The 21,067-nt window shown below is 42.2% G+C and overlaps 1 protein-coding gene across 8 annotated transcripts in view; it reads left to right on the forward strand.

Annotated features, from left to right (window-relative positions):
* The window catches only part of ARHGEF3 (Rho guanine nucleotide exchange factor 3), a 349,457-nt gene that overhangs the window by 316,631 nt on the left and 11,759 nt on the right, over positions 1-21,067 (forward strand). For all 8 annotated transcript variants that reach the window (XM_058439116.1, XM_058439113.1, XM_058439114.1 and 5 more), the window contains 5 exons: positions 3,844-4,014; positions 5,429-5,491; positions 7,583-7,679; positions 7,847-7,923; positions 14,692-14,949. In XM_058439116.1, the coding sequence (XP_058295099.1) occupies positions 3,844-4,014; positions 5,429-5,491; positions 7,583-7,679; positions 7,847-7,923; positions 14,692-14,949 (666 nt within the window). The remainder of the gene's footprint in view (positions 1-3,843; positions 4,015-5,428; positions 5,492-7,582; positions 7,680-7,846; positions 7,924-14,691; positions 14,950-21,067) is intronic.

Consider the following 21,067-nt stretch of genomic DNA (forward strand, 5'->3'; position numbering starts at 1 on the left):
AGGGTAGGAGGTTGATTCTCTCAAGTGAAAGTGGAAACTTTCATTTTGAATTTTTTGTGTGTGTTTCCTTTCTTTCTGCTCTTTAATTCTCAACTCAGCTGCCATCAGAACTGCAAACTGGGTTGAGCAAGTTACTTAATGACTCACTGCACTTGTTTTGACCTTTTAATGCTTGTGGCTAATTGATTCCAAGTGCTGGGGATCTGCGTGCATTTAGTTCCTGGTTACTGTTTACAAGGGACTGTTTTTAAGAGATCACAAGGATTTGTAAGATACGATTAGTGAACTGTGTATTTGGTGCAAGTACTTTCTTAACCTGCATAGGGCTGGTCCAGCCATCATGAGCTCATTAGTGAGCCCAGGAGCACCCCCGCTACTTGTGCCAGCCTAAGGGGCTTGTGTTGCTACTTGCAGAGTGAGTGTCCTGCTTCCAGAAGGTTGTGGTAATACCCTGAAGTTCTTTGGAAGTTTCTTTTTACATTTTTCATTTATTCATATATACACACACACACACACACACACACACACATAGTTTTTAAATTTAGAACTGAAACGAGGTCTTGATATGTTGCCCAGAGTGGTCTCGAACTCCTCAGCTCAAGCGATCCGCCTGCCTTGGCTTCCCGAAGAACTGGGATTACAGGCATGAGCCACCAAGCCTCAACTCATTTTTCTTTTCTTTTTTTTTTTTTTTAGAGGGAGTCTTGCTGTGTTGCCCAGGCTGGAGTACAGTGGCGCAATCTCAGCTTACTGCAATCTCCACCTCACAGGTTCAAGCAGTTCTTCTGCCTCAGCCTCCCAAGTAGCTGGGATTACAGGCGCCTACCATCACGTCCAGCTAATTTTTTTTTGTATTTTTAGTAGAGACAGGGTTTTCACCATGTTGTTCAGGCTGGTCTTGAACTCCTGACCTCAGGTGATCCGACCGCCTCGGCTTCCCAAAGTGCTGGGATTACGGGTGTGAGCCACCACGCCTGGCCATTTTAGACACTTTGGGAGGCCGAGGTGGGCGGATCACGAGATCAGGAGATCGAGACTATCCTGGCTAACACAGTGAAACCCCGTCTCTCCTAAAAATACAAAAAATTAGCCAGGCGTGGTGGCAGGTGCCTGTAGTCCCAGCTACTCGGGAGGCTGAGGCAGGAGAGTGGTGTGAACCCGGGAGGTGGAGCTTGCAGTGAGCTGAGGTCATGCCACTGCACTCCAGCCTGGGCGACAGAGTGAGACTCCATCTCAAAAAAAAGAAAAAAACTAAAAAATATATAAAGGAGGACAGAAATCACCCATAATGTCAACATGAAAAAACAATAGAATTTTGTGATGTTCCCTTTATATCTTTGCTCATGTGCATTTTTTGCATAACTATAAAATGTTCACATATTGATTTTTAATTCTGATTTTATTTTAGGCTACATAGAAGGAGTGTTTACATTTTAAATTATCTCTGAATTGTCTAGATAATATTCCATCCAGCAGGTAATTATAACTTTTTTTTTTTCTGAGACAGAGTCTCACTCCTGTTGCCCAGACTGGAGTGCAGTGGCGCGATCTTGGCTCACTGCAATCTCCTCCTCCCGGGTTTAAGCGATTCTCCTGCCTCAGCCTCATGAGTAGCTGGGATTACAGGCGCATGTCACCACGCCCCGGCTAATTTTTGTACTTTTAGTAGGAACGGGGTTTCACCATGTTGGCCAGGCTGGTGTCAAACTGCTGACCTCAGGTGACCCACCCGCCTCGGCTTCTTCCCAAAGTGCTGGGATTACAGGTGTGAGCCACTGTGCCCAGCCAATTATAACTTACTTAACAATGCCCTTACGTTGAATAGTTCTTTTTAACATTTTTCGTTACTTTCTGGAATTTTATTGTTGAATCTCAAAATAATTGGGAACTACCTTAGAATGCCTTTGTGATGAAGGCTCATATGTCATATGCAAATTCAATTCCTGACCTCAGGAAGTTTATAGTTAAGAGCAGGTGACCAATAATTATAATCAAGTGTGATCATTGCTATATCAGAGGTATGTCTGAATTGCTCTGGGGTAGGAGGATGGGAGAATGTTGGTGAAGACTTCTTAGAGGAGGTGCTGTTTGAGTTACATCCTGAGGGCAGTTAAGAGTTAGCCAGCTATGGCCAGACATGGTGGCTCACACCTGTAATCCCAGCACTTTGGGAGGCTGAGGCGGGCGGATCACGAGGTCAGGAGATCGAGACCATCCTGGCTAACATGGTGAAACCCCATCTCTACTAAAAATACAAAAAATTAGCCGGGCGTGGTGGCGGGCGCCTGTAATCCCAGCTACTCAGGAAGCTGAAGCAAGAGAGTGGCATGAACCCAGGAGGCAGAGCTTGCAGTGAGCCGAGATCGCGCCACTGTACTCCAGCCTGGGCGGCAGAGCGAGACTCTGTCTCAAAAAAAAAAAAAAAAGCTATGAAGTGATGGAAATACATTCCAGGAAGAGAAGATTGCTTGAAGGGAGTATGGATGGATGGCAAAGCATGACATATTTAGGGAATGACAGATAGCCTAGTATGGTTGGAGAAATGGAGGCTCATCGATGAGTGGCAGGATGGGATCCTAAATATGGAGACTGTGGTCAGATTACAAGAGACTTCCTGTGCCAAGCTGAGGAGTTGAAACTTCACGCTGAAGGCCACAGAGAGCCATGGCGGGGAACACTTCCTAAATAAGAATGTGGTTTTGAAGCACAGTAACCTCATTGCTTTGGCAAAGTCTCCAGTAAGTGTGATGAAATCTTCTAGGTTGAAGACTGAAAATGATGCACTCAGCTTTCTTCTGGATCATTTGTATTTGTCATGAAAAGCATTTTGGTAGCATGTTTAAGTCACACAGGTGGACTTTGGATGGTTAGACTGCCGCAGAGTCTACTGGGGCCTCTTTGGGAAATAGGAAAATACCTCAGGGACAAGAATCATGTGCTGCAAAGATGGTATTTAGTTTGTGTATTAGTCAGGACTTTTCAAGTTGACAGAACACCAACTGAGATAATAGAAAGGGAAATGTCTTTCTATACATAACAAAAATGTCTAAGGGTGGTTCTTTCTGGTTTCAGGCACGGTGGGATCCAGAGGCTCAGGCAGTATTGGTAAAGCTTGCTCCCTTCCTGCCTCCGTTGGTCACTCCATCCTTCATTCTGGGTCCCTATATTCTCTCCTGTAGCAGACAGATGCTTCTGTGTAACTAGGGAGAGTTGCTGCTGGAAGGCCCTGCTTGTGTTCTCTCTTGAACTCACAATCCCAAAGGAATACTCTTTCCTCCTTTCTCCCGTAAATCATGTGACAAAGTTCAGGGAATCACATGCCCATCCCTGAACTAGGATGGTGGAATACTGTATTGGTCAGGTCTGGGGGAGCCCACCAAAACTATATGTAATAGGATACCCAAAGTTAGTGGGATTCTATTTATAGGAGGAGAGTAGGAGTACTGGCCAAATGTTTAAATAAATAAAGGCCATCCACTATTGTTATCTCTTGTTCTTTTTTTAAAGAGGGGAGATGTCCACTGGAAAAAAGTAGAGCTCATCACGTATCCAAGAACTGCCTTCATGCGTGAGTTTGGTCTGATATGTGCTTGCACTGTAGCCCACTTGGTATCCAGGTCACACAGAACGGATACTCCCAGCACATGTTCCAAAGCAGCCCCCTGTTCAATTTTCCTTAGCACGTAGGCTCAAGACAATGCCCCACTTCCCAAAGGCCTTGTGGCAATGTCCTCTTTTTCTTTCACATATATGATTTATGTTCCATCAACGACAGGAAACTGCTCAAAGATCCACCCAGTCCTGCCGCTGCCCGCGTGATGGTTTGTTTTTCTCATTGTTTAGCGCTCCATTAGCTTCCGCAGTGAGAGCCGCCCTGACATCCTCGCCCCCCGACCCTGGTCCAGAAATGCCGCCCCCTCGAGCACGAAACGGAGAGATAGTAAGCTGTGGAGTGAGACCTTCGATGTGTGCGTCAATCAGATGCTTACATCCAAGGAAATCAAACGTCAGGAGGTAGGCTCGGGGCCCATGGAGCTGGCTGTGTGTCTGGAACAAAGGTGCATTGCGGCGTCAGCCGTGCTGGAGTTTGCGCCTTAGTCTCCAAATCAATTCTTCATTACATTTGCAGAAGGACAAACGAGAGTGTCTGACCTTGGGGAAGGAACTGAGAAACCAGAAACCAGCTGGGAGGGTGTGGCCCCCACTTTAAAAAGAAACTGATGTGAAAATATGAATTTACAAGAAGATGAAACCAAGTGTCTATTTAGGATTCTGAAGTTCACAAAAATAATCATTTTAGTTATATTTTGTTAGCAACTTACAGACTATTTTAAAATATTCAGTTTACATAACTTTGATTCAGCTTTGTGGAAAACTTCCTTTCTATAGAATCCAGTTAATTTCATTCCCTGTAAGTTTTCTGTATCAATTGCCCTAAATGGCTCTGATAATATTACCCTGTATAGAAGAGCTTGTCTAAGTGCTTGTGCCAGGCTGTGCTGAGCACTTCATGTGTGCATCATCTGATGAGATCCTTAGAGTATCCAGCTCAGGGTTGTGCCTCCACCTGCTTTGCCCTCAGTTTACCAAGCAGCCCCAGGTGGAGGGAGCTTTCAAAGCCTGACCGCTTTTTCCGTATATCCTGAAATACAGTAGACTCTGAAATATCGTTACGAACTTGTAGTCCTTTAATAATGTAATGTTTGCTGACAGTTTGACTTCCCAGATGGAAGTGAAAGAGTGTTCTGTGCATCATAGCTCTTTAGCATGATGGCTTAATAGAGCCAAATTAGAAACGGTCCATTTACATACTCTTCCACACAGCCAGCTCCTGTAATTTTATTTGTTGTACCTATGGGGCTGAGAAGTGGTTTAGAATGAATTAACTTCACCAGATTGTATTTGGAGTGATAAAATGTTGGATTCTTCCTACAATCTCAGCCTCAAGGCAGTGGATAATACAAATAAAACTTTCTGCTGAGATTCGCCTTCTGTCGAGTAGAAGAAAAAATGGGGATGGCCAAGTTAATAATACTGCCACATCCATTATCTAGAACAGCCTCTGAATCACTTCTTATGATTGCCTCTCACAACAAGGGTACCAAATCCATGGTTCACACTGTAATTATTTTACCTAAAATAGTTCCCTCTTGTTCGGCTGCATCAAAGTTCTGTAACATGAAAGATGACTTTTTGGATTAGAAATGTGTAGAAACTTTCTCCCACAAACAGAGAAGCACAATATGCAGTAGTTTTGCAGTATCTTTTCATTGCAGGTTTAAGCATAGATGCATTTGCTTCAGGTTAACGTAACTTAAAATACTTAACTGTGTAAATTTGGGGTTTTGAGTGGTGGAGCCAGCACTATTTGAATATGGTCTTGTAAACGAAGGGAGAATTCAGTGAATATGTTTATCTTTCCTTGCAGGCAATCTTTGAGCTTTCCCAAGGAGAAGAAGACTTGATAGAAGACTTGAAATTAGCAAAAAAGGTAAATTTAAATCCAGCAGTCATTTGAGTCAAGTCACATTTTTTTTCTTGAGTAATTTCACAACCCTAAAGTGGTGCTTCATGAGAACTGTCTTTATGACCAAGACTGGTCTGCTACCACACACCAAGCAGTGGGGAAAGTGCTTCAAAACAAGAGGGCAGAATAGCTCTCCAGACCTGGCACCTTTAGGGGTTTACCTCTGTATGTCTCTAATGCATATCAAAGAATACTTCAGCCTAAATCAGGAAGTGTCCATGGAGGCCTCGCTTTATGTATAGTTCATTGTCCTAGAAGTCTCACATGTAGGACTCTTTGCCCATAGGAGAGAATGTGTGCATGTCTGAAACTTGAACTGAGTCTTAGAAATAAAGCCATTTGAATCTCAAAAGTGAATAAAGTGAACTGAGGCAATTGCATACTGTCATATAAGTTGGGGTCTTTTATATAGGAATTTGTTTTCTAATCACCATTTTGTGTGGGGAGGAGGTGGACAAGAAACCTTCCTCAAAAACGTTTTCGTTCCAGTGGCACAGACCCCCAACTCCATGGCTTGGAGGCTAAAATCCAGACTCCTTCATCTGATATTCACAGCCTCCTCGAAGAATCACAGGGTTGGAAGGCTACCTCCCTTCCTTTAAGAGTTTTTAGTCTTTCTGCTAAGACGAAATTCCACCTCTAGCATTCCTGAGAGATGGCCACCCAAGCTTTGCTTGGACACAGCCAAGAAACTGAGTTTTAGGCAGAGCTGGAGGAGGAGGAGATCAGAGAGGACAAAGAAGTTATTTCACTCTGAGAGTTATCATGCTGGGCATATGTCTAACTCCCCTTTCCTGCATCAAGATTTGCCAAACTCAAGCACCTTCAGATGTTTCCTGGCCATCCTTTTGTTCATGGTGGCCCTACCTTCCTAGAAACTTTTCTCTTTCGTTTCAACCATTCATATCCACCCATCCTTCAGGAACCACCTCAAATCTCAGTTTATTCTTACATAACATTTATTGCCTCCTTCTCTGTACCAAGCGGCTCATCTTCAAAACTTCCCTTGGCCACTCCAGCTTTAATTCTCTGACCTTCTAGAGCAGTTTTGATTTGATGGCTTTTTGCTGTCATGTGACATCAGTCTTGTTTTTAATCTTTAATTTTTAAACATAGGCCGGGTCCGGTGGCTCACACCTATAACCCCAACACTTTGGGAAGCTGGGGCAGGCGGATCACTTGAGGTCAGGAGTTCAAGACCAGCCTGGCCAACATGGTGAAACCCTGTCTCTACTAAAAACAAAAATTAGGCCGGGTGCTATGGCTCACGCCTGTAATCCCAGCACTTTGGCAGGCCGAGGCGGGCAGATCACGAGGTCAAGAGATCGAGACCATCCTGGCCAACATGGTAAAACCCTGTCTCTACTAAAAAGTACAAAAAACAAACAAAAATTTTTTTTCCATGAGATCAGAAACTAAAATATAAACTAGAAAATATTTTAGTTTTTCTTATCTTCCCCATTAGCTTTATAAAATTCCTTGAAGGTAGGAGACTTCTAAGTCTTTGTATTCTATTTTAGTGCCCTGGGTATAACTGTATATTCTTGTTGTTTAATTTTCTCTAGTAAGAGGTGATAGGATTATCACCTTTGTTCTCTTTGTTCAAATCAGTAGTAAATGATACCAATCACTGTTTCTTTCCTCTTTTTCTTTATTTTAAATATGTACTAATTGAAAAAAGAATCTGCTGGTAGCTAGTTTTGAATAAAGTGGGATTTTTTTTTTAAGAGGCAGGATCTTGATTTTGAAAACATTTTAACAGTCAAATCTGTTCTATACCTAGGATTTGTGCTCTTTCCTAGATATATGATATACTAGAATAAAAAAGCTTTTGAAAAATCTGCTTTGGTTTATCAACCACAAAGGCTTAAGGCAGTGCTGGTTTCTCCTCTCCTCTAGCCACACCTCTCTGCTGTTTCTGCAGCTTTATGAGAGAAGTTGTTAGAAAGCCAGAAGTTTTGTTATTGGATAGGACCTCTCAGGAGCCATTTACATGAACAATGTACTTCCTCTGATTTTAAACATTTGCTTCCATCTCTTGCCATTTTTGTGCAGGCCTATCATGACCCCATGCTGAAACTCTCCATAATGACAGAACAAGAGTTGAATCAAATTTTTGGAACGCTGGACTCTCTAATTCCTCTACATGAAGGTATAATTTTGTTCCCAGAATGAGTCGTGACTTGTAGCCTTAACTGAGTTGTCTTATAATGAGTGAGTGATTATTAAATGCCTGCAATGTGAATAACCCAGAACCTACTTCCAGCCCTGTTCATATTTGAATGCCTAACAAATAAGCATCTGTTTGTTTTTTGCCAGAGCTCCTTAGTCAGCTTCGAGATGTTCGGAAGCCTGATGGCTCAACTGAACATGTTGGTCCCATCCTCGTGGGCTGGGTAAGAAAGTTCTCTGGTCTTTATTGAAGATAAATTTCAATAATATAGATGGGAGTTTCATTTTAGCTAGACTTTTTTTATTTTTATTTTTATTTTTTTTTTACAAATACTGGTTTCACATCAGAAAAAAAAATCCTAGTAAAATTGTAATTAAATTTAAGCTTTGTATCTTTAAAGCATGAAAATAGTTTTTTTCTTATTACAAATTTATTGCATTTAAAAGTAACAGGGCCTTTTGCAACAAAATAAGTAAAGGTACACATGAAACTATGACTAGTTTCATATCAAAATAAAACTAGTTAATATTCTATCAGGCCAATCGCTGATATAATATGGTCCAATAAAAATTTATTGACATATATCCACTACCAAGAAAAAAAAAACTTTTCATGCTATAAAAAAAAAAAAAAAAATCTCATGGTCAAAATGCAGTTTTATAAACAAGATCATAAGTAAAGGTTGCTAATGTTTAGCATATTAAAAAAAACTTTTCAGGCCATAAAAAATAATCTCATGGTCAAAATGTAGTTTTATAAGCAAGATAATAAGTAAAGGTTGCTAATGTTTAGCATATATACCATGCTAAGTAATTTATAGGAGAGCTGGGCATATGGTGACCTTCATCCTAACATAATCCATTCCTTTTCCTAATTAAATAAAAAGAAATAAGCTGTGGTCTTAGATTAGGAGTCATAAATTTATGATCCTGGGGCTGGATTTGTGTTTTATTGTGTACATAAAGTTGTTGTTTGTTTGTTTCACTTACGCTAGACAAGGCGTGTGCTCTATTTTGCCTCAGTCCCCACCACTCCCTGTTCTATACATTTATGTTTCCTTCTGTGAGTACTTGAATGGTCCACCCCAGTTCCAGGTGTTTTTCATTTGTTATAAAGCAGATAATGAGAGGAGATTACTTTGCTGACTTATTCCAGGCAAGATTAGGTCTCTCATCACTCTGTTGCACACAGTATTCCAGAAAAATAGGCAGGAAGTACCACAACAGCTAATATTAGAGATTATTTTCACTGTTTGGAGAGTGTTGTGAAGGTTATCAATCCTACTGTTGCTTTGTGAGTTCTCTTTATTCCATTACATCTGCATTTTAATCTTCCTAAAACCTTTCAGTTAACATGCCTTGATAACACATAGATGTGCAGAAAGTTTTAACATTGATCTTTTAACTTATGTTTCTCAGTGACTGCCTTGATCAAGATACTTGATGAGAGTTTCCTGACTTAGATAGCTTTAGTTCAGGAGTCAATTTTAGCACCAAGGCTGAAATATCCCAAGGGTATCTGAAAGGCAAGTAATGTTCTAAGATGAATAATTTAGAAAATATGCCTTAATATTTCAGGAGAGACTATTCATCTTATATTTTTGACTTTCATTTTATTATGAACCATCGTAGATGTTTTAACTTCTTTAGCCCACAAAGAAATTTCTCCAAAGAGAGCCAGCCAACTGGAGACAGACAGAGACAGAGAAGGTATAATGAGTAGAGAGTCTGCCTCAATATCTCTTAAACTTCCTGAGTCTGTGGACTGCTTTGATATGGGGGTAAACGGAGCAGTTAGGCCACACTCCAGAATTTGTAGGATAACTCCTCTGCTTTTGATGAGACAGCAGTACAGGATTACATGGTTTCCTTAAGCATCATATGAAAATTGTCAATTTAGGCCAGAAGCAAAATTGTAGGAATTTGCCTTGTTAGTAACTTTTTGCTGAAATAAACGTTTGTCATGTTTATTAGAAAATTGATTTGATCTGAGAGCAGCTTTGTAGTCGTTTTCTGTACATACCCAAAGGAAGTGTGACCATGCTGGCCCATTGCTATCTGGATGCTTCAGGCATCAAATGAGGACTTGGATCTTGAAGAGCAGCCTAAAATTAAACAACTGGCCCGTTGTTTCCAGACTTTGTGAGAAATGGCCCTTATTTATCAGGCCCGACGAGCTGTTAAATGTTTTTCCTCTTTTAACTGCAGATGTGTGTGTTTGAGTGGGAACAGTAAACCTAGGGGTACATATGTTTGAGTTACTGTATTTTTAACAGAACAAAATAAACATCTTATTGAACTTTGGATGAGAAAAGTCAGAGCCCATTCGACCCATGAAAAATTGATTTATTTTCCCCGCAAAGGAAAAAAGTGTGGGGGGGACCCTTTTAAACAAGTGAGCCTTCCAAGTGGGACAGCCCTGGCCAGTCCTTTTGACCTTAGAATGAATCAATTACTTTTACTTTGAAGACCTTAAACAGAGTGGTTGCTTTTTTTCGGGGAACTACCCTGGTTACTGAGAATCAGTGTCCCGGCTCCCTAATGGGGTCAGCCTGTTTGTGTAAGCCTTCCCTAGCATAAAGAAACAACTTCCCAAGTGACTTATCTCCATGCCAACGTTTTTTCAATGATAAAATACTTTATAAGCTCTCCAAGGCAGAAAGTTCTCATGTTAATTTGATGTCTCACTAAATTTTAATTCCTAAGAAAGAGCCAGGGTACATGGAAGCAAAAAAAAAAAAAAATAGATTTGTTCACAATATTAGGGGGATAAAAGAACTTCTTTAAAAAGTGAGTTTCCCTTATAAATTCTTGATAGTCTATTTAATAAAGAGATGGTGAATAGTTCAGAACTCTGAGGGTAAAGGGGAAGCAAGAACAAGCTTCAGACTCTGGTTTTGTCTCCAGGTGAGCAAGTAGCTTTGGTTCTCTAAATGACAGTTTCTTCAATAAAAATCTTCTAGGGCCCAAGCACGGTGGCTCACGTCTGTAATCCCAGCACTTTGGGAGCCTGAGGCGAGTGGATCGCTTGAGCCCAGGAGTTGGAGACCAGCCTGGGCAACATGGCGAAACCCTGTCTCTACAAAAAAAAATACTAGCTGGCATGGTGGTGCATGCCTGTAGCCCTAGCTATTTGAGAGGCTGAGGAGGGAGAATTGTTTGAGCCTGGGAAGAAGAGGCTGCAGTGAGCCATGATCATGCCACTGCTCTCCACCTGAGCAACAAAGTGAGACCCTGTCTCAAAAACAAAGAACTTCTTGGGACAAGTAATAATAGCTAGTACTTACTGATTCTTAATCAGAAGCCAGGCTCCATGCTACATGTTTTGTATGCTTTACCTCATTAAGAGAGGGGGGGACATTAGTATGTACATTTTGTAGGTGGAGACACTGAGGCTTGGAAGAGGCACTGACAGCTATGTGAGTTAGGCTTTGAACCTGATTCTCCCTATTTCTGAGTCTGTCCTTTTTTCCGAGACAGAGTCTCGCTCTCTCGCCAAGGCTGGAGTGCAGTGACGCAATCTCAGCTCATTGCAACCTTCGGCTCCTGGGTTCAAGTGATTCTTGTGACTCACCCTCCCAAGAAGCTGGGATTGCAGGCGTGCACCACTATGCCCGGCTAATTTTTATATATTTTAGTAAAGACGGGATTTTGCCACGTTGCCCGGGCTGGTCTCAAACTCCTGACCTCAAGTGATCCACCTGCCTCAGCCTCCCAAAGTAATATGATTACAGGCGTGAGCCACCGCACCTGGCCTAGTCTCTTTAACTGCATTTTCTTTTTTTTTTTTTTTTTTTTTTTTTGAGACGGAGTCTCGCTCTTTCACCCAGGCTGGAGTGCAGTGGCGCGATCTCGGCTCACTGCAGGCTCCGCCCCCCGGGGTTCACGCCATTCTCCTGCCTCAGCCTCCCGCGTAGCTGGGACTACAGGCGCCTGCCACCTCGCCCGGCTAATTTTTTGTATTTTTAGTAGAGACGGGGTTTCACCGTGTTAGCCAGGATGGTCTCGATCTCCTGACCTCGTGATCCGCCCGCCTCGGCCTCCCAAAGTGCTGGGATTACAGGCGTGAGCCACCGCGCCCTGCCCCTTTAACTGCATTTTCACCTCTCATTCTGAATAAGGGAATATCTGTATTTGAGAACCAGATCTTGTACATTCTTCACCCTATGTAGTTAAAGATCACTTGGGGCCTTTCCTAGCCGGTGACTGAACCAGATAGCCTTTCAGGTCATGCCCAGGAAATGAGCACCCTGTCAGGTGAGAGCACAGGACCAGAGCCCCATTTGGTTGCCATGGTAGCAGGGCAGTAGGATCACAGGGAGCAGTGGCCCATTGGACAGTGAGCAGCAGTGTGGTCAAGGTTCCTTGCTAGTTTACATCTGATGGTTACTGCTGATTTGTTTCTTCCTAATGAAAACATTGGGCATTTCCAGATCTTTTTAAAAGGTGAGGAAGTGGAAATTAAATGAAGAGGGCCTGAGGCCCTTTTTAATTAACTCTGAAAGTCTAAATTACAAGCCACAGTACCACATTTGGATTCTCTCTCTCTCTCTCTGTCTGTGTGTGTGTGTGTGTGCATGTATAAGTACCAATTATCATTACTTTCAAATAATAGCTAGTACTTACACAAATATAAGGTTGAGGGAAAAAATTTCTGCAACTCTTTAACACAAGTAGAGATTTTTAATAACATGTAAGGAAGGTAGACATTTCTAAGGGATGTTAAGCTCAACAGTAAGCTTGTGAAATATTACTTTCCTGGTATCCTTTTTTTGGTTTCAGTCATTGAGGAAATAATTTCAATAAGAGGTGTAAAAGCAGCAGCAGAGTATTTAAAGTTTCAGATGCTGCCATACTTTATTTATTTTTATGTATTTATTTATTTTTTTTGAGACAGAGTCTCACTCTGTCGCCAAAGCTGGAGAGCAGTGGCACGATCTTGGCTCACTGCAACCTCTGCCTCCCAGGTTCAAGCGATTCTCCTGCCTCAGCCTCCTGAGTAGCTGGGATTACAGGTGTGTGCCACCATGCCTGGCTAATTTTTGTATTTTTAGTAGAGACGGGGTTTCACCATGCTGGCCAGGCTGGTCTCAAACTCCTGACCTCATGATCTGCCCGCCCCCGCCTCCCAATGTGCTAGGATTACAGGCATGAGCCACTGCACCTGGCCACCATACTTTATTTTTAAGCAAGGTTCCCAAACCATCAAATATTACCTAACCTTGTAATCCATTAAACATGCATTTATTTGTTCATTCAGAACACAGAGTGTCTGCCATATAGTAGGCCCAATGCAAAGTAGTGACGATACAGAAATGAAAGACACTCTTTTGCCGGTGTCTTGCACTGAATCTCTCTGAAGAGCAGGTGTTACAGGGACTAGGGCTTCCTAGTACAAGAGAGAGAAACAAAAGCAGTTAGGCCATTGGCTGCATTTGATTGCTTCTGGTAACTTTCTCGAGGCTGATAGCTCTTAGATTAGAATACCAAGGCAGAAAAAGCGGATGAGAAGCCTTTTCCGTTGAATCTCTGACATGGTGTTTGTACAGTGTGACTGATGGGATGTGTCAGAGAAATTAGCATTTTGCTGGAATGAAGGCAGTGAAGGTTAAATGTTCCAAAGTCTTTAAGCTTAAATTGTTCATTACATAGTATTGTGACGTTAACTGTTAGTGATAGCCAAAACTTGTTTCTGGCTTGTCAGAACTAGTTTAAAATATTTTTGTGAATGCTTTCTGCATCTGATTTTTTAGTAATCATACTTCTGCTTTAACTTCTTGAGGCTGTTTATAATTGGGCACCTTGGAATCGGGTAATCTAAACTAATGTTGACTAATATAGGTATTCGAGCCATGCAAAGGGCTGGGCTGTGGAGTGTGACCCTTTGCCTCCTTTTTGTGCCACTAAATCTTCTAAATGAGTTTCTTATTAATAATTTTAAAGGAAATCCTATGTTTTTTTTTTTTTTTTAATAAAATAGGAGACTTTTACCTGACTGGATATCTTTGGAAGGTTAGGAAAATTCTGAACTGTATGTGTATGCAGTAATTTCACTTCTTTTGTTTCTAGTTTAGTGTATTAATCTGTTCTTGCACTGCTATGAAGAAATACCTGAAACTGGGTAATTTATAAAGAAAAGAGGTTTAACTGGATGATGGTTCTGCAAGCTGTACAGGAAGCTGTACAGGAAGCATGGCTTGCGGAGGCCTCGGGAAACTATCAGTCATGTCAGAAGCAAAAGCAGGCACGTCTTACATGGCCAGAACAGGAGGAGGAGAGCAGGGGGCAGGTGCTACACACTTTTAAATAACCATATCTCCTGAGAATTCACTGTCACAAGAACAACAAGAGGATATCCGCCCCCATGATCCATTCACCTCCCAGCAGGGACACAGATCCAAACCATATCACTTAGATTGGCAGAAAATGCAAACAAACTATGATAAGAGTCTTAAGAAAGTAAACATGCAATTAAGAAAATTATTTTGTGAAGGCCAGGTGTGGTGGCTCACGCCTGTGGGAGGCTGAGGCGGGCAGATCACGAGGTCAGGAGATCGAGACCATGCTGGCTAACACGATGAAACCCCATCTCTACAAAAATACAAAAAATTATCTGGGCATGGTGGCGGGCACCTGTAGTCCCAGCTACTCGGGAGGGTGAGGCAGGAGAATGGCGTGAAGCCAGGAGATGGAGCTTGCAGTGAGCCGAGATAGTGCCATTGCACTCCAGCCTGGGTGACAGAGCGAGACTGCGTCTCAAAAAAAAAAAAAAAAAAATTACTTTGTGAAAGCAAGCCAGAGCCTAAGAAAACTGTTCACTGCCTGCCATGTTGAAGATTCCACTAGTTTCCTCCAGCCATGCAGATAAAGGAATGTCAGCCAGACCCAGAGACCAGTTAGGTGTTTGTTCAGTCCCAATAAATGACACCACCTGTAGCCTCAGAACTCAATTATTTTGACATTCCAACCTTCTCTTTCTGTTTCCTTCTTAGCTCCCTTGCCTCAGCTCCTATGACAGCTACTGCAGCAATCAAGTAGCTGCCAAAGCTCTGCTGGACCACAAAAAGCAAGATCACCGAGTCCAGGATTTCCTACAGCGATGTTTAGAATCCCCCTTTAGCCGCAAACTAGATCTCTGGAATTTCCTCGATATTCCAAGAAGCCGCCTGGTAAAATACCCTCTGCTTCTCCGAGAAATCTTGAGGCACACACCAAATGATAATCCAGATCAGCAGCACTTGGAAGAAGCTGTAAGTTTGTCTGTTTCCTTCTCTCTCTTCTTATTTCCACCATAATGGCTGGTGGATTGGGTCAGTGGGTGAATGGAAGAGTCCCTGGGTACTTAGTACTCAGGAATCTTGGGTTCCAGGCCTGGCACTGCCATCATCCATGTTTTGATTTTGCAAGTCACTTCTCCTCTTTCTGCCTCAGTTTCCTAAACTGTAAAATGCAAGGTTTACGTAAAACACACTGTAAGGTCCTTTAGACAGTAAAATTCTTAATTTTATACAGGTGAGTCTAATCTGGTGTTACAGTTGCTGACTGTGAGGGACAAGATCTTTGTGTAGATTTTAAATTTTGTTTAGTTAGAAAATAATAAGTTGCTTTTTAGCCTAGCCCCAAAGCTAATTTGTGAAGTGGACATCCATTTAAGATCTAGCTCCATTTAGCCCCCGATTACAGTGGGTTGCCTTGTCAAACCTCCTGCTCACTAGTGGGATCCTCACTCAGCAAATGTTTGTTGAGTGTGGGCCGGGCACGATGGCTCATGCCTGTAATCCCAGCACTTTGGGAGGCCGGGGCGGGCAGATCACTTGAGGCCAGGAGTTCAAGACCAGCCTGGCCAAAAAAGCAAAACCCTGTCTCTACTAAAAATACAAAAAAAAATTAGCTGGGCGAGGTGGCATGGGCCTATAATCCCAGCTACTCAGGAGGGTGAGGCACAAGAATTGCTTGAGCCTGGGAGGTGGAGGTTGCAGTGAGCTGAGATCACGCCACTGTAACTCCAGCCTGGGCAACAGAGTGAGACTTCTCTCTCAAAAAAAAAAAAAAAAAAAAAGAAAAGTTTATTGGGTGTGGGCTGGGTAATCTGGGAAATATATATATTTTTTTCCCTAGCAGCAATAGAAGACGAGGAAAAATGGGGTGCATATCATGAGAATATTGTAAACTGTGAGCATTCCACCCACAGAGCACCGTTCTGGTTGAGGTACTCTGCATGGTAGACATGGCAGATGGCAGGCCACGGGGAGCAGGTGGCCTGAGCAAAGGTATAAAGAAATGACAGGGCCGGGCGCGGTGGCTCACGCTTGTAATCCCAGCACTTTGGGAGGCAGAGGCGGGCGGATCACGAGGTCAGGAGATCGAGACCTACGGTGAAACCCGGTCTCTACTAAAAATGCAAAAAATTAGCCGGGCGTGGTGGCGGGCGCCTGTAGTCCCAGCTACTCGGAGGGGCTGAGGCAGGAGAATGGTGTGAACTCGGGAGGTGGAGCTTGCAGTGAGCCGAGATTGCACCACTGCACTCCAGCCTGGGTGACAGAGCGAGACTCCGTCTCAAAAAAAAAAAGAAATGACAGGACAGGTCGTGCCTGGGGAATATCATGGATCAGTTGGCCTGGGGTTAGGGGTCCTCTGAGAAAGCAGCAGGAGAGAAGACAGAGGATGTGGGTTCAGATCTGGTTATAGAGGTTTTTAAATATCAATTTAAGAGATTTTTCCTTTGTCGTGCAATTAATTGAAGTTTGTTTTTGTTTGTTGGTTGGTTTCTAAGTAGCTGGGATTCAGGATTCAAATCCCAGCTCCATCATTTACTAGCTCTGTAACCTTGGACACATACTCTTGGTAGAACGGGGGACTGAGGAGGAAGAGACTGGTGATAGGGATGCAAGTTGGGAGGATGCTGTCCGGGTGTGAAAACCTGATCAAGGAGGTGGCGGTGAGGATAGAGGCTAACAGATCATTCAAAGGGCTCATTTTCTGATTTAATCTGGGACAATAATAGAAGGAGGATATGCATAGGTAATTTGAAAATCAGAAACGTTGAACCTGCTGAGCAAACTGCCTATTTCCTCCCAGAGAGGGGTTTAATAATAAGTAGTAGTAACAACAATCATGGTAATAATTGCTGGCATTGAGTACCTAGTAAATCAACTTTATGTAATTTGCCTCATAGGTTATATATCTCATTTAACCCTCACAACAGCCTAGGAGATAGCTGTTCGTATTAGGACCATTTTCCAGATGAGGCTTGGAGGGGTTAAATAGCTCGCCCAGGTCCACAGCCAGCAAGTGATGCAGTTGATGTTCAAACCCTGTCAGTGTAGACTCCAAATCCTGTGTCCTTCTACTTCTTTATGATTCTATACCTTGATGCAGAAAGCCTGCCCACTACTTTGAGTTTCTGTTGCCTTTATAGTTGTGGAGAGCTGTCTGGTCACCAGCCTCACTGGTGCAGAACTGGGCTGGGTGCCTCCAAGTAGGATAGAAAAGAATAATAAAGGACCCTCTTCTGATTCATGAGGTATTCAATGTATTTGGCAGGCCCAACACACAGAGATCAGGCCCCCGGTCCAGCACAGATGGGGGACGCAGGCACTGGGGTTGAGGCCCATCTCACTTCGTCATGTCTGTTTTTATTACTGCGAAGAGTGCGATAGAGTTGCCTCCTCTCCATATTTCATCCCAGCAAGTGTGTGGTCTGCAGGAATACAAACAACAGGGAGCATGAGCTACTCAAAGTCATGACTTTTTTGAAGCATGGGAGCGTGTTCTGAGTTACTGTAAAGATTTCTTTTTAATATGGAGCGTGAAAGAATGCTGTTCTGTTTTTTTTTTTAAATACCCAGTGAGCTAAAGTTCGAATTTAAAAACAGATAAGAATATGATTGTGTGTAATATAAAATGATATGCCAGTAACCAGTTTCCCTAGTGCATAAAGGATGAAACCGTTTTCAAAAGTTCACTCTGCATCTAGTTATTCAGGCAGATCTATGCATGAAACATGGTATACCTGCATTTGGAAATGTCTGCAAAGCAAGTCCTCCAAATGCCTACTTACACAGTATACGCACAGGAGGTTTTTTTTTCCCTTGACAGAATCCTCATAGCATTCATTACCCCACATGAACAGAATTATTTAGCCCTGTACTCTTGGGTGCGTTATGAATGTTTGATAAACATAAAACCCATAGCACCAATATAGCTTGACAAATATCCCCTGAATAAATTTCCCATCAATGAAAAGGGAAACATCAGAGAGCGCTAAGTAAATTGCTTCCGTTCCAAGGGAGTTGATTGCATTCAGACCTATGATTAGATCTAAAAAGAGGTCTTGCCTTTAATGCAGTGCCTAAATTACCACATCTTTATTAGAATTTCATAATAATGCTTTGAGGGTTGATAAAAATTTTTCTCAAAAGAGAACTTCTTAAAATAGGAGTTTGGGTATTCAGATATTCCAGAGAGCTTGGTTGTTTAATGTTTTAAATTCTAAGAATTTTTCTGCCAGAAAATGATCCTGCAGAGCATCCCTTCCCCCCACCTCACCACTATTTCTCAACTCCTAAAAAAAAAAAAAAAATCACTGAAATCAGTGGGAAAAACAGTCCTGCTTTTGATGGAACAGCCGTGAAGACTGCTATTCTTGGTTCATGGCAGGAGCCAATGAGTATCATGGGCACAAGGGACCAGACAGTCAGGGCTTTCAGAGTCCACTTTCAGGATGATGAGTCCAGCACGTGTGAGCTTAATCTCTGTACTGTTACCAGGTATCTCTCATCATCTCCCTTTACCAGTCCCTTCCTTCAGTTTGAACCCAGTGAGAGATGCAACAATAAATTTAATTTAAATGCACAACTACTGTGACTGTTGGCTGGCTATTGGCAGCCTGCCGTATGTAACTTTATGCCTCCCTGAAATTCTGCAAAATAAATCTCTCTCAAGAACCAATGCAGAGGCCAGGAGTAGTGGCTCATGCCTGTAATCCCAGCACTTTGGGAGGCCAAGGCAGGCGGATCACCTGAAGTCAGGAGTTCGAGACCAGCCTGACCAACATGGAGAAACCCCATCTCTACTAAAAATACAAAATTAGCCGGGCATGGTGGTGCATGCCTGTAATCCCAGCTACACGGGAGGCTGAGGCAGGCAAATCACTTGAACCCAGGAGGCGGAGGTTGCAGTGAGCCGAGATTGCGTCATTGCACTCTAGCCTGGGCAACAAGAGCGAAACTCAGTCTCAAAAAAAAAAAAAAAAAAAAAGAACCAATGCAGACAGATAAGACCCTCATGATATTCAGGTAGATAGAAATACAAAACATTATTTTTAATAAATGAAAGCAGACCCAGAGTTACTATTATAAATGTATACATAGAACATGGAATGAGAACACTGATTGTTTCCATTGTTTTGTCTCTGTTTTTCAAACACCAGCAAAAGAAGCAGTATTTGAAACTAATCATAGCTGCATAAGGAACTGCCATGGCATTTGAGTTTATTAATCTTCATGTGATATGCCAGCTGTTCAGTTCCTGAGTTAAATTAGGAAATGAACACATATTTATGACTATGGTGCATCTTCTTTCTGGTTTCCTGGATACTTGCAGGCAACTCAGAAAATTGACTGAAGTGCTGATTAATTCCAGCTGTCCAGGTACACCTGGTAACAGTTAACTGAGAAGTCATAGCCACTAATGCTGAGGTCTTTAAGAGTAAGGGAAAAGCATGGATTTTGCTACATATTAAAAAATATGGAAAGGTAAAAGGATAAAGTAGACATAACACAGTTGCTCAGATACCTCCCATTTGTTTTAAGCTTCTTGAAGGCAGGAATCCTCTCATTTCTTTGAATGCTACCACTTAGTCTAACATGGAACAGGTTCTCAATAAACAAATTAATTTGAAGGATGAGTCATGGCTTTAGTATATTTTGTGAAATTATTTTATCTTGAAAGTAACAGTGAATAATCATTCATTTTTGAAAACCAAGAAAGGAAAAAAGAAACTAAGAAAGTATATACCAAAGTGTTCTGCTATTTATTGTTTTATGTTAATAAAACTCAAATTACTTTTACAGGATTTACATTTAATATTAGGTTGACATCAAAGGCCAAAAGGCTTCTTCTATAACACTAAAGAGCCTATATTTTTTAAAATAAGGGTTTTGTTTTTTTTTTTAATCAAAGTAGTGAGTGCTACCACCACAATTTGAGAAATAGAGAAAAGAATAAAGAAATATTTGAAACTTTTGGCCAGGCATGGTGGCTAATGCCTGTAATCCCAGCACTTAGGGAGGCCAAGGCAGGCAGATCATGCGGTCAGGAGTTTTAGACCAGCCTGGCCAACATGGAGAAAGCCCGTCTCTACTAAAAATACAAAAATTAGCTGGGCGTGGTGGCAGGTGCCTGTAGTCCCAGCTACTCAGGAGGCTGAGGCAGGAGAATCGCTTGAATCCAGGAGGCGGAGGTTGCAGTGAGTCAAGATCGTGCCACTGCACTCCAGCCTGGGCAACAAGAACGACTCCGTCTCAAAAAAAAAAAGAAAGAAATCTTTGAAACTCTTAATAGCTACAGAAATGTACAGATTATGCATCTCTCCGTAGGATACATTCACCAAACTTCAGCTCAAAGCTGTGAGATCTTCTGTCAAACTTGTGTGGAAGTACAAAAGTTATAACTGAGTAACAGTTTTTACCCAGTTGCTTTTGGCAGACAATATCATTTTAGTGGCATATGAAAAAATAATCACTTGGCCAGACTCAGTGGCTCACACCTATAATCCTAGCATTTTGGGAGGCCGAGGCAGGCAGATCGCTTGAGTCTAGGAGTCAGAGACCAGCCTAGGCAACATAGCAAAAGCCCATCTCCATGAAAAATACAAAAATTAGCCAGATGTGGTGGCGCACGCCTGTGGTCCCAGCTATCAGGAGGCTGAGGTGGGAGGATCACTTGAGCCCAAGAGGCAGGGGTTGCAGTGAGCCAAGATGGCGCCACTGCACTCCAGCCTGGGCAATAGAATGAGACCGTCTCAACTGAAAAAAAAAAAAGAAAAATAATTACTTAACAATCCTAGATAGAATTTATTATTATTATTATTATTATTATTTTAAGACATGATAACTTCTGACTGAGCAAAGGCCTCTTTTGGAACCTTGCTTTTCAGAGATTGGCTTTTCTTTTAAGTAAATGTGATGAAGAAGAGGCCTTATCAACATTGCCATCTGTTAAGTACTTTTCAGTTACCACCACAAGAACAATGGGACTGTTGGTCTTTTCACTTTTAGGGGACAGAGAATCCTGCTAAGGAAATCATTATTTTGCCTCTCATTGGTGTCATGGAGTTTTTTATTTTTTTGAGATGGAGTCTTGCTC

The sequence above is a fragment of the Hylobates moloch genome, unplaced genomic scaffold (assembly GCF_009828535.3).
Source record: "Hylobates moloch isolate HMO894 unplaced genomic scaffold, HMol_V3 SCAFFOLD_5, whole genome shotgun sequence".
In the NCBI taxonomy this organism is placed as follows: Eukaryota; Metazoa; Chordata; class Mammalia; order Primates; family Hylobatidae; genus Hylobates; species Hylobates moloch.